The sequence below is a fragment of the Malaya genurostris genome, chromosome 1 (assembly GCF_030247185.1).
Source record: "Malaya genurostris strain Urasoe2022 chromosome 1, Malgen_1.1, whole genome shotgun sequence".
In the NCBI taxonomy this organism is placed as follows: domain Eukaryota; kingdom Metazoa; phylum Arthropoda; class Insecta; order Diptera; family Culicidae; genus Malaya; species Malaya genurostris.
The window spans coordinates 12,576,589-12,590,980 of NC_080570.1; the positions used below are offsets into that span (position 1 = coordinate 12,576,589).

Genomic DNA, 14,392 nt, shown 5'->3' on the forward strand with positions numbered 1-14,392 from the left:
CAAGATTTTACAATATTTATTGATTTATGGCGAAATTTTACAATATTTCCCAAATTACTAAAATTCTTTGCAAATTTCAACAAATTTTTAGGATGTAAATTTGAACAAATTTGTAGAATAAAATTAAGATTTGTAAAATTCGTAAAATTTTGTACATAGTTACAGGATTAGTAAAAATTGTACAAGGTTTAAAAAAAAATTTGTTCAAATTTGTGGAAGTTTGTCAATTTTTGTTAAATTTAGTAAAATTTTGTGAAAATTTTTAAATGCTAGTGAAATTCTTCGAAGTTTGTAAAATTTTTTAACATTTTAAAAACTTTGAGGAGTTTCAACAAATTATTATAAAACTTTACAATGTAAAATTTAGTTAAAACATGTAATAATTTGTTAACATTTGTAATAATCTGCGAAAATTTTAAAAAATTTTTAAAGTTTTTAGGCAAATTTGAAAAAAAATTCAATCGGCTACAAATTCTTACATTACATTACATTCTTATTACATTTCCTTGAAATTTTTCCAAGATTGTAGCATATTTTCCTAATTTACAAAATAGTTTACAAAATTTTTATAAATTTTTAAAATTCGTGGAATTTTGTAAATCTTTATAAGATTAGTAGAATATTGAAAAAGTTTTAAAAAATTTGTAAATATTTTGAAAACCCTGTAAATTAGGAACATTTTGAGAAAATTTGTAAATTCTTGTAAAATTCTTAGAAATTCGTAAAAAATTCTTTTTTTTTTACAAATTATGACCCAAATATTAAAAAATTTTACAACGTAAACTTTGGTTAAATCTGGTAATAATTTGTTGAAATTATAACAATTCGATAAATTAGTAAATTTTTGTGAAAATTTATAAAATAATTTGAAAATTTGTAGAATATTGTGAAAAATTCAGAAAAATATATATTTGAGAAAGTTTGTAAAAACTAGAGAAATTTCTCGAAATTTGTAAAAATGTTCAATTTTTTACAAATTTTGACGAGCTTTAACAAATTAATTTTTGTTTATTATGTAAAATTTGATTGAAACTAGTAATAATTTGATAGAGTTTGTAATAGTTTCTTAAAATAGTAAAATTTTGTAAAATATTGCGAAAAATTTAAGATTTATTGAAAAATTCGATAAAATTTGTAAATAAAAGTGAAATTCCTCAAAATTTGAACAATATTTCAATTTTTTAGTTTTGACGAACTTGAACAAATTAATTTTTTTATGTGAATTTTGTTCAAAATATGTAATAATATGTTGAAATTTGTAACAATTTGAGAAAATATGAATATTTGAACAAATTTATAAAATATTGTGGCAAATTTGAATATTACAATTTTTTGTCGAATTTTGCTATATTTTACATTACCCAGAAATTTTTCCAATATTTTACCATATTTTCCTAATTTTCAAAATAGTTCACAATTTATTTATAAATTTTAAAATATTCGTAAAAAATTAGTCAAAAGTTGTAAAAGTTTTGATTATAAATATTTTGAATTTTTTTGCGAGAATATGTCAAATTTTGTAAAAATTTGTAACATATGAGGAAATTGGAAATCCTAGTGAAATTCCCAGAAATTTGTAAAAAATTTCAGTTGTTACAAATTTTGAAGCAATTTAAAAAAATTATTACAAAATTTTACAAAGTTTAAAAACTTTGGTTAAAACTTGTAATAATTTGTTGAAATTATAATAGTTTGTTATATAAGTAAATACTACTGAAATTACTCGAAATTTTCCATTTTTGCAAATTTTGAAGAATTTTAACAAATTATTACAAAATTTTACAATGTAAAACTAGGTTAAACCTTGTTATAATTTGTTAAAATTTGAAAGAATTTCTGAAAATTTGAAAAATTTTGTGTAAATTTATTAAATGTTGTGAAAAGTTCGAAAAGAGTTTTTAATTGCTTACAAATTTGTGCCGTCTTTTACTACTTTTTCATTTCTCTCAATTTTGTTTTCAATATTTTACAATATTTTACCGATTTTCAAAATTGTTGTATTTTTTTTGTAAATTTTGAAAAATTTCTTGTATTCTATGGTATAAATTTCAAAGCACACTATTTAAGCTCTAAGATACCGAGTTTTCAGAATATTATTACAAATTTGGTTGATGAAATCTCTGACAATTTGAAAAATTTTGTAGGACATTTTAAAATATTGTGGAAAATATGAAAAGAGCTTTCGAGCGTTTACGAATTTTTGCCGTTTCTTACTACCTTTAACATTTCTCTCAATTTTTTTCAATATTTTACAATATTAAACTAATTTTCAAAATTGTTTATAACTTTTTTTATAAATTTTAAAATATTATTACAAATTTTTACAATGTAAAATTTGAACCAATTTGTAAAAATTGGTTAAAATTTGGCACAATTTGTAAAAATTTATCAAAATTTGTAAAAATTTATTAAATATGGTGGAGAATTTGTAAAAATTGGTAAAAACTAGAAAAATATCGCAAAATAAAAAAAATCGATGCTTCATTTTAATCTCAAGTCGTAGAGCCGCCTTAAACTAGTTTTCAATTTGATCAGCATGCGACTGCAGCTATGTAATGTAAACCGAATACAACTATGCAATAGGCAGCAAAAGTGTCAAAAACCAAAGTATCAAATCAGCATCTGACGGCAAAGCAGAGAGTGAAGATAGGCTTGCGATGCGACGTGTAGAGCGAAATGTAATAGACTATTATTGACTATATCGTGGTGGCGCATGAGCACAGCGAATCATGCTCGGTTCTTCACATGCAGGGTAGTTTAATTGGCAAAACAATTTTCCCGGGACAGGAGCTAGACCGGGGTTCGAGTCCCGTCTCTGCGGTAGCTTTTGCGCGGTTTTCAAGGCATGTATTCGCATGTAATTTTTCCAATCGGTTTTCCTTATTAGATACTGATCAAATTTGAGAAAATTGGTTTAAAATTTTGCGATGTTTTACTAGTCATCAAATTCACCTCCTTACAGTAGAGTGGATATGGTTGAAACATTATTTTGAAGTGTTTTTATGCTATGTTTATTGAAACGTGTTAGACTAGCAAATGTCTGTTAAATTCGTTAACATTTGTGTAATCTTTAAATATTTCACAAATTTGACGACATTTTCGAAACTTTGACCGATGTGTAAAATTTGTCAAAATATGTAAATTTCATTAAGTTTATAGAAAACTGTTTAAATCATTAGGTTTGCACTGGATTTTTGGTTTAAATTGTGTACTATTGTTGAAATTGGTTGAAATTGAGTAACCTTACATAAACAGTTCGATACAAAAGTATGAACAGATACATCATACGAAAGAACTCTATAGCGTGTTCGGTAACCGGCTACCCAGAGAAAAAAACACACACGATAACTGGAAAGTGTACATTCGCTCTGCTAAGAATAGAGACATCTTCGGACTAACATTCCTTCCCTTCAATTCATTAGAAAACAATTCTAATTACCATGCAACCAATCGCTTGAAAACACGTGTCCGTCATTTTCATTGCTTTTTTTTCTCAGTGTATATAAAAAGCACCAATAAATCCGTACTTACCGATCGTGAGCGTGGAAGTTGAGCCGCACCACGTTGGCCGGCCCGTAACTGGCCGCCCCCTGGTCATAGTTGACATTGCGCCGCCGGCGCCGATGATTCTCGTGATGCCAGTGGGCACCCTCCAACTGGTTCCGGTCGAAGTGAACCGGTTCCCAGTGTTTGATGAATGGATTCAGCACACGCAGTGCTGCCGTGGGGGATTCTGAAAGATTGATAAGAGGAAAGGATGAGGATGATGAATTAGATTGTGATTGAAAGTCGCATGCATGTCGATAAATCAACTTTCTTTCTATCTCTCTCTCTCTCTCTCTCTCTCTCTGTCCCCATCTCTCTCTGGGGAACCTTTTATCTCTTGCATCATAGATAGATCGAAGCGTAATCAGTTTAAAGCATCGCAGATATGATTGAATAAAATCCTTGCGCATACTGGAGAACGAACGGCACAAATAACGGCAACGGCCAATGAATCCAATGAATCGTAGTTGGCGGCGGTTTTTGGAAGGCCGGCTTTCAGCTTTTATGGTTGATTCTTTTTTTTATTTTGAACCCACGCTGCCTGCTGCCCAATTCGCACATTCTTTTTTCCGAGTAGCAACCAATTTTGCATATCAATACCGCATACTTCGGTGCTTCGGGCCACCATTTGCTGCAACGGTTGCTGCTCAGTAGGTTCATAAATCAATTTTTGACCCGACCGCCGTTTCTTGCACGGAAGGGTCAGCGAATTTGCCGGTTTAGTGCTGCTGCGATATTCATCTACATTTTTGTTTTTTTTATGATCGATCGATAAATCATATGTGAAACTTGGGTTTTCTTTTCTTATTCCACTCGACCGTTTGATTTTTTTTGTTCGGTGTTAGGTTTTGTGGCAAAAGACGTTGTGTCAAGCCAAGAACTAACTTTTGTCTGTTCTGACTGAAATCAAATAACATTGAGTTGATTAATTTTCATTTTCTGCAACCCTTAAGTTGCGAAGAAAATACCTCTCAAAATTATTCCGTTGAAACAGAGCGCCAGACATGTACTCTGTGTACGGCGAACAAAAATCTGTTTTCTATCCCGTTTTCTACTAATTTTTTAACATCATCTATCACCATTCAGTAATAGCCGTTCAACCGAGAAGGTTGTGTATAGAAGCGTACAGTTTAATAACGCTGGTTGGTTTACACGCGTTAAATACGACAACGGTTGAACTACAGGTAGAGACCTGTTGGCAGCAGCCGTTAAAACGTATAGTCGTGCTGCATAAGAGAGCCCTAGTGCTGGGCCAAGCTGGTGAAGGAAACAACAAAGGGCGTTTCCCAAACTCTACCCAGGCCGCAATATACAGCCACAAGTGCTGAGCAGGAGAGTGCAAAGGCACATCGAAGAGGAAGAGTGCAAAGGCACATAGAAGCAGGAGAGTGCAAAGGCACACCGGTGCGAAGGCACTTCGGTGCAGAAGCATATCGGTGCGGAGCACTAGGAAGAAGGAGACAAGACAACTCGGTCTTTCCACTGCCATACAACACGCAGGTATACACCGGTGACCTGCGCTGGTTACAGCTGGCGAAGACGAAAGCAAATCGGAATTCGAGTGGTGCTGGATGTCAGGTAGCAGTAGCATCACATCATATTCTATCGCTACAGTGAGCTTCAGCATTGTATCAACGTCCAGATACATCCAACAAGAACATCTAGAGCAACGAGGATCTACACGGCAGTGCAACGGAGATAGACAACAATTTCAAGGTAGAAGTTTTTTCTTTTCCTTTTGATTGAGTACTGTGTAGTGTTGGTTTCAAATTTTATTTTAAAGTTTAGTTAAAAATTTTAATGTAATGGATGAATCCATGGACGTAAATCCTAGCATGAATCCGATACCCCCACGAACGAAAAAATATCAGGAGAGCTCTTCTGGGCCTTGGATAGTCTTTTTTAGACGTATATCAAAGCCATTAAACATTTTTCAAATTAATAAAGGTTTGACATCACGATACTCTTCAATCAAAGAGATCATAAAAGTAAATAACGATAAAATTCGTGTTGTGGTAAATAATTTGAAACACGCGAATGATATTGTCTCTTCGGAACATTTCAATAAAGAGTATAAAGTTTACATACCCTCCAAAGATGTCGAAATTGACGGTGTTGTTACCGAAGCGAGTCTTTCGGTAGATGATTTACTCAAGCATGGTGTTGGTCGTTTCAAGAACTCTATGCTTGAGGGTGTGAAAATACTGGAGTGCAAACAACTGTACTCAGTAGTTTATGAAGAGGGAAAAAAAGTTTATCGCCCATCAGACTCGTTTCGAGTGACATTTGCCGGGTCTGCGTTGCCGTCCCATGCCTATGTCGATAAAATTCGCCTCCCTGTTCGGCTTTTTGTTCCAAATGTAATGAATTGTACGAACTGCAAAAAATTCGGCCGCACAGCTACTTACTGTAGTAATAAACCAAAATGTATTAAGTGTGAAGGGCCTCATAAAGATAATGATTGCAACAAGGAAATTGAAAAATGTATTTATTGTGGGAATAGTCCTCATGATGATATTTCAGTATGCACTGCATTTAAAGTGCACAAAGACAAAATTAAGCTTTCTTTAAAAGCACGGTCTAAGCGCACATATGCAGAAATGCTTAAAACGGTCATTGATGTCCCCCCTTTGGAAACCGAAAACGGGTTTTCAAATCTAGAGGAACCAGAGGACTCTGACTCTGACGAAAATAGTGAAGGTAATTCGTTTATCACTACCCAAGGGTCAGTTAAGAGAAAGAAGTCTTCCTCCAAATTACCAAAAAAGACACCTAAAATTTCATCTTCAAAAAAAGATCCCCGTGTTAAACAAAAAAAGTCAAAACCAAAGACTGTGCCTCCTGGTTTGTCAAATTCACAAACCAATCCAGGATCTAGTACAGAAAAAGATAATAATCCAGTGGGCTCCATTTCACAGCCACCAACAGGATTACTGAAGTTTTCGGAAATTGTTGAATGGATTTTCTCAGCATTCAATATATCTGAACCCTTAAAGACCCTCATAATGGCATTCCTTCCAATAGCTAGAACCTTTTTGAAGCAGTTATCAGCTCAATGGCCAATTGTCTCAGGTTTTGTATCTTTTGATGGATAATTTATCACCCGTCGCAAATGATACAATCACTGTCCTGCAGTGGAATTGTCGAAGCATCATGCCAAAACTTGATTCATTTAAAATATTATTGCATAGTCAAAAATGTGATGTATTTGCTTTATGCGAAACATGGCTTACTTCAAACATAGCTTTAAATTTTAATGATTTTAACATTATACGTCTCGATAGAGACTCTCCGTATGGTGGAGTGCTTTTGGGAATTAAGAAATGCTATTCCTTTTATAGATTAAACATCCCTTCAACTTCTAGTATAGAAGTTGTTGCTTGCCAAATAAACATTAAAGGCAAAGATATTTGCATAGCTTCGGTTTATATTCCTCCAAAAGCACAAGTTGGACAGCAACAGCTTAATGAAATGGTTGAAGCCCTTCCTGCACCACGATTGATTCTGGGGGATTTAAATTCGCACGGTATTATGTGGGGTTCCGTTTACAATGATAGCAGATCATCTTTAATACAAAACATTTGTGACAATTTTAGCATGACGGTATTAAATATGGGTAGCATGACACGGATCCCAAGACCTCCGGCACGCCCAAGTGCATTAGATCTATCTCTTTGCTCAACATCAATTCGACTAGATTGCACCTGGAAAATACCGCCTGATTTACACGGTAGCGATCATTTACCAATCATCATCTCAATTAGCAGTAGCAATTGCATTGCTACTTCCGCTAGTATTCCATATGATTTGACAAAAAATATCGACTGGATTAAATACCAAAGTAGTATCTCTAGTATTTTGAATTCAATGGAAGAGCTCCCTCCACTTGAAGAATATGACTTCCTCATTTGTTCGATTCTGGAGGCAGCAGAACAATCCCAAACTAAACGCTTTCCTGGGCCAACGACTAACAGAAGGCCTCCCAACCCCTGGTGGGACAAAGAGTGCTCAGAGGCTAAACTCGCAAAACAAAATGCTTGCAAGACGTTTCTAAAACGGGGAGGAGGAACTCCTCAGAATTTTGAAAAACTTATGGTTTTAGAAACCAAGTACAAGAGCATACTTCGAGCCAAAAAATGTAGCTATTGGAGACATTTTGTCGAAGGTTTGTCAAGAGATACCTCAATGAGCACTCTTTGGAACACGGCCAGACGAATGAGGAATCGTAACGTGGGCAATGAGAGTGATGAATACTCGAACCGATGGATATTTGACTTTGCTAGGAAAGTTTGCCCAGATTCTGTTCCTACGCAGAGCATTATACGGGAATCTCCTCCAAATAATGGTTTTATTAATAACCCATTTTCAATGATGGAATTTTCTATAGCACTCTTGTCTTGTAACAATAACGCTCCAGGGTTGGACAGAATTAAATTCAACTTGGTGAAGAATCTGCCCAACCTCGCAAAAAGACGTTTGTTGGAATTGTTCAACAAGTTTCTTGAGCAAAATATTGTTCCACCTGACTGGAGACAAGTGAAAGTTATCGCCATTCAAAAACCGGGGAAACCAGCTTCCAATCACAACTCATATAGACCCATTGCGATGTTGTCCTGCATCAGAACATTGTTCGAAAAAATTATTCTACGACGTCTCGACACTTGGGTCGAGACGAACGGTTTGTTGTCAGATACTCAGTTTGGCTTCCGTAGAAATAAAGGGACGAATGATTGCCTTGCATTACTTTCGTCTGACATCCAAATTGCCTTCGCTCAAAAGCAACAAATGGCATCTGTATTTTTAGACATTAAAGGAGCATTTGATTCAGTTTCCATTGATGTTCTTTCAGACAAGCTTCACCAAAATGGACTCCCAGCGGTTATAAATAATTATTTGCACAACCTTTTGTCAGAGAAACACATGCATTTTTCACATGGCGATTTGGCAACACTCAGAAATAGTTACATGGGTCTCCCGCAAGGCTCATGCCTCAGTCCGCTCCTCTATAATTTTTACGTAAATGACATTGACAGCTGTCTAGTAACCCCATGTACACTAAGACAATTGGCAGATGATGGCGTGGTTTCAGTTACTGGACCCAAAGCTATTGATCTGCATAAACCATTGCAAGATACCTTAGATAACTTGTCCGATTGGGCTGTTCATCTTGGTATCGAATTCTCTGCGGAGAAAACAGAGTTAGTCGTCTTTTCAAGAAAGCATGATCCCGCGCAGCTTCAGCTCCATATGATGGGAAGAATGATCCAACAGGTTTTAACTTTTAAATACCTCGGGGTGTGGTTCGATTCCAAATGCACGTGGGGAGGACACATTAGGTTTCTGATAACAAAATGCCAACAAAGAGTAAATTTTCTTCGAACAATAACAGGATCTTGGTGGGGTGCTCATCCGGAAGATCTAATAAAATTGTATCAGACAACGATACTTTCAGTGATGGAATATGGATGCGTTTGCTTTCGTTCCGCTGCAAACTCTCATATTATCAAACTGGAGCGAATTCAGTATCGTTGTTTGCGAATTGCTTTAGGGTGCATGCATTCGACACATACAATGAGTCTTGAAGTTCTGGCGGGAGTTCTTCCATTAAAAGATCGATTTTGGGAGCTTTCATCACGCCTGCTAATAAGATGTGAGGTGCTGAATCCCATGGTAATTAATAATTTCGAACGACTAGTCGAGCTTCGATCTCAAACAAAATTCATGACAGTATATTTTAACCATATGTCACAGGAAATCAACCCTTCAAGATATATTCCTATCCGTGTCAGCCTCCTAAATGTCCCTGACTCAACTTTATTTTTCGATACATCCATGCAGCGCGAAGTGCGTGGAATCCCGGATCATCTACGTTCGACGGAAATCCCAAAAATATTTTCAAGTAAGTTCAGGCATATTGACTCTGAGAAAATGTTTTACACGGACGGATCGCGAATTGAAGAAGCGACAGGTTTTGGTATGTTCAACAATAATGTTTCGGCCTCATTTAGGCTTCAAGAACCTGCATCTGTTTATATAGCAGAGCTAGCAGCAGTTCATTATAGTTTGAGTGTAATCGTCACATTAATTCCAAACCATTATTTCCTCTTCACAGATAGTCTGAGTGCAATTGAAGCCATTCGCTCAAACATGACTGGCAAGACTGAACCGTTTTTCCTGGGCAAAATAAAACAGTGCCTGAACGACATATTGAACAATAATTATCTAATCACTATAGTCTGGGTCCCGGCTCATTGCTCCATTCCTGGCAATGAAAGAGCCGATATTTTAGCCAAACGTGGTGCTATTGAGGGTGAAATTTATGAGAGACCAATTGCTTTCAACGAATTCTATAGCTCGTCTCGCCAAAGAACACTTGCCAGCTGGCAAGCTTCTTGGGATAAAGATGATCTGGGTCGGTGGATGCACTCAATTATTCCGAAAATATCGACAAAGGCATGGTTCAGGGGACTGGATGTGAGTAGAGATTTCATTCGTGTGATGTCCAGACTCATGTCCAATCACTACACGTTAGATGCACATCTCCTTCAAATTGGGCTCTCCGAGACTAATCATTGTGCTTGCGGAGAAGGTTATCGGGATATTGATCATGTCGTTTGGACATGCGTGGAGTATCGTGATGTCAGATCTCAACTAATAAATTCTTTGCGTACCCAAGGTAGACTATCCAATGTCCCAGTTCGAGACATTCTTGCTTGTCGTGACCTTTCATACATGAAACTTATTTATCATTTCATAAAGAAAACTGGAGTTTCAATTTAATAAAGGCCCCTTTCAAGACTTAGTTCTGATCCCAGCTGCGTCCATGAGTTCAACCAATAGCTAAATTAGAATAAAAATAATGTAATGATACAAACAAACTCGAAACAGTTTATGAAATTATTAACAAAATGTCTGAAAATAACAGCTTATTTTATAATTTATAGAAGTTAATCGTTTGGTTCAAATAATATTTCCGAGTAGATTTCATAATTAATGACGAGTTACCTAAGATGATATTTAAGTAATAAGAGAATATGTTTTAATAAATGCAAAACGTTGTGACTATGTTAGAATTAAATTAGGATAAGAATATTATGTAAAAGTGATGCTACGGCGAAGAAAAACTTATGTAAACTGCCTTAAGAAATAAACGTATTTATGAAAAAAAAAATCATCTATCAAAATTGAAAATTAACATTTCATTAGAGTCATCGATAATTTCTCGTTCTAAAAATCAAACCACCATAATTAATCTAAAACCCGGGGACTGCGCTAGTCAACCTGTTGACGTAGATCCGACCGCTCAATTCGATCTGACAGCGAGTAATAATATAATAATTTTCCATTTCAATGTACATTGAGTGTGTGATTTATTGAATGAGCTAATTTGTGAACAGGTTTTATACTACTTCCAACTCACACACACACATAGCCCGTTCTGATTGGTAACGATGAGGCGCTGCAGATTACACTGAAAGAAGCAAACAAACAAAAAATGACCACGAGAACACAAATGCTACGCTACAAGTGTCCGAGTTCAATTATGTAATTATTATTCATAGAACTGAATGTGGTTTTTCTTTTTCCGAAGTAGCTAGCCAGGCTAGGCTAGCGGCAATTCGTCCGTCGGGCAGAGGCAAAGAAGTTGAATAAATGTGAACTAATGAGGGTTTTTGCACCCGTTGAACTCCGGCGGGACTGGTTTTGATTTATGATGTGTCGTTTCTTCTGAAAGCCCCCCCCCCCCCTCCCCCTCCTCATTCGGGAGGAGACCCCCGTTCAACCAGGGCTTCAAGTTCACCTCAAGAATTTAGTTGCCGATGTTAGCTCGATTTATGCAATTCGTGCAATTTTTTTAAATGATTTTTTTCAGAAATTTTCAAAATGTATTTCATGTGAAAAAATGCTCAAAATGTTCAAATTTTTTTTATTCACACTAACAATTTTTGTACCACTCTAGATTTTGCATCAAAAATAAATCATTTATAAGTACATGACGCTGCATTTTTTTCCGATTTTTAAAAAATGTGGACGGGTATATAAAAAAAAAATCAATCGAAAAACCATGTGTCTGAATAAAATTATCATCAGATGGGGACGCATGGCATTTACACGATTTATTTACGGAATTTAGCAAAGTTGAAAACGGTTAAAAAAAACCGCGAAAATTTTAACAAAATACAAATTTTGTAGTCCTGATTGCAAAAAAATTAGATACGTGAAAGACACATACACTCGGGTCTTTTTTTGCGTGTTTTATATGCGGTTTTGTTCTGGGCGGCTCTTTTACACGGATTTTCGAAGATACGCATTTTTTTTATGCGAATTTTTAAAATTATGCGTAATTTGCTTGTATTGTTTGAGAAATGCACGAAACGTCCAGATCTGCTGCAATCGCGAATTTTTTTAAATGAACTCCCTCACTCTTAGAAAATTTCATGAAATTGGTAAAATTTCCTGAATAATTTCACGAGAGTACAGAAATTGTTAAAACTTCCTGTAATTGGAATTTTTATTTTAAATTTGTTCAATTTCCTAGAAATTTGTAAGATTTCTCAATAAAATTTCCCAAAAATTAGTTATATATTCCGAAATTTATGAAATTTTCCAAAAATTTGTTATATTTTCCGAAATTTATGAAATTTCCCGAAATTTGTAAATTTGCCCGGAATATGTAAATTTCCCGTAATTTATCAAATTTCCCGAAATTTATCAAATTTCCCGAAAATTATAAAATTTCCCGAAATTTAACAAATTTCCCGAAATTTATCAAATTTCCCGAAATTTATCAAATTTCCCGAAATTTATCAAATTTCCCAAATTTATCAAATTTTCCAAAATATATAAAATTTCCCGAAATTTATCATATTTCCCGAAATTTATCATATTTCCCGATATAATTTGTCAAATTCCCCGAGATTGGTGAAATTTCCCGAAATTTGTAAAATTCTCCGAAATTTGCATAATTTCAGAAAAACATGTAAAATTTACCAAAAATTTTTTATATTTTCCGAAATTCGTGAAATTTTCCGAAATTCGTTAATATCCCGAAATTTGAAAAAATTTGTAGAATTTTCCCATATATGTAGAATTTCCCCAAATTTGTACAATTTCCTGATATATGAAAAATTTTTCGAAATATGTAAAATTGCCTGAAATTTTAAAATTTCCCAAAAATTTGTTATATTTTCCGAAATTTGTTATATTTCCCGAAATTTGTAAAATTCCCAGAAATATGTAAAATTTCCCGAAATTTGTAGAATTTCCCAAAATTTGTAAACCTTCCTGAATTTTGTAAAATATCCTGAATTTTATAAAATTTTCCTAAATTTTTAAAATCTCCCGATATTTGTAAAATTCCCCGAAATTTGCAAAATTTCCGAAAAATTTGTAAAATTACTCAAAAACATGTGAAATTTAACAAAAATTTATATTTTCAGAATTTTATAAAATTTTTCAAAATTTGTTAATTTCCCGATATTTGAAAAATTTTCGAAAATTTGTAAAATTTCCCGAAATTTGTAGAATTTCCCGAAATTTTGTAAAATTTCCTGATATTTGTAAAAATTCCTGAAATTTGAAAAATTTCTTCAAAACTTGTTAGATTGCTCGTAAACTTGTAAAATTTACCAAAAATTTGTTATATTTTTCAAAATTCCCAAAATTGTAAAATTTCCCGATATGCAAAAATTTCCCGAAAATTGTAAAATTTCCCGAAATTTGTAAAATTTCCCGAAATTTGTAAAATTTCCCGAAATTTGTAAAATTTCTCAAAACTTTGGTATATTTTCCGAAATTTATGGAATTTCCCGAAATTAGTTATATTTCCCAAGATTTGTAAGGTTTTCCGATATTTGTAAAATTTCCCGAAATATTTTTACATCTTTCGGGAAATTTTACAAATTTCGAAAAAGCTTAGTAAGTCGCATAAAAAAGATCTTAGTGTATTTTTATAAACTTCGACAAAGTCTACCAATTACGGCAAATTTTACACATAATCGGCAATTTTTCAAATTTCGGGAAATCTTACAAATCCCGGAAAATTCTACAAATGTCGGGAAATTCTACAAATTTCGGGAAATGTTACAAATTTCGAGTAAGTAAAATTTCGAAGTAATTTGTCGAGGTTTATAAAAATACACTAAGATCTTTTTTATGGGACTTTTTTATGCAAATTTTCATAGTAAAGCGGTTTTTTATGCGATTTTTTATGCGGTACGTAAACTCGCTTAAAAAAAGACTTCAGTGTATGCTGCATTTTTTTAACATTCGTATATGATATGCGTAAAATTTGCAAAAAAAATGCAGAATTTATTGTTTGCAAAATTTGGCGAGATTTGTAGAATCAGTCAAACAGTCGAGGCATTGTCTGGAAGGTTTACAATTAATTAAAAATATTTGGAAGATGCATTTCTTGTATTAAAAAACTTTTTTAATCCACCTAGTGGTTAAATGATGCCAAAAAACATCACTAGAAGATTCTGTCAATTTTCTTTTTTTGAAACTTGAATAACATCAAAAACTTTCTTCGGTATAAACTACCATCACTTTTTCAATGTGTAAACAGTTTTGTTAAGTTAATAAAGATTTAAATGTGGGAACTCTGCACGCTATACAAAATTGAACAAAGCACGCTGTGTGCTAGGCGGGTGCGTTTTCTTCTTTTTCCGTACCAGCACGTACCGATGAGTACCGATTTTGCATCATTTTGTATGACAGTTTCTAAGTTTTGATACTCATTGCCCTATAATTTCGGAACCGGAAGTCGGATCTGTAGTCCCAAAGTAGATTTATATATCCACCAACTAACAAGGTCTGTCAAGTAGATGAATTTAGTAGTGAATTT

General features: G+C 33.9%; 1 protein-coding gene across 5 annotated transcripts in view; it reads right to left on the bottom strand.

The window, feature by feature from the left end:
• The window catches only part of LOC131432715 (uncharacterized), a 368,592-nt gene that overhangs the window by 239,559 nt on the left and 114,641 nt on the right, over nucleotides 1-14,392 (bottom strand). For all 5 annotated transcript variants that reach the window (XM_058599192.1, XM_058599199.1, XM_058599184.1 and 2 more), the window contains exon 3: nucleotides 3,532-3,733. In XM_058599192.1, the coding sequence (XP_058455175.1) occupies nucleotides 3,532-3,733 (202 nt within the window). The remainder of the gene's footprint in view (nucleotides 1-3,531; nucleotides 3,734-14,392) is intronic.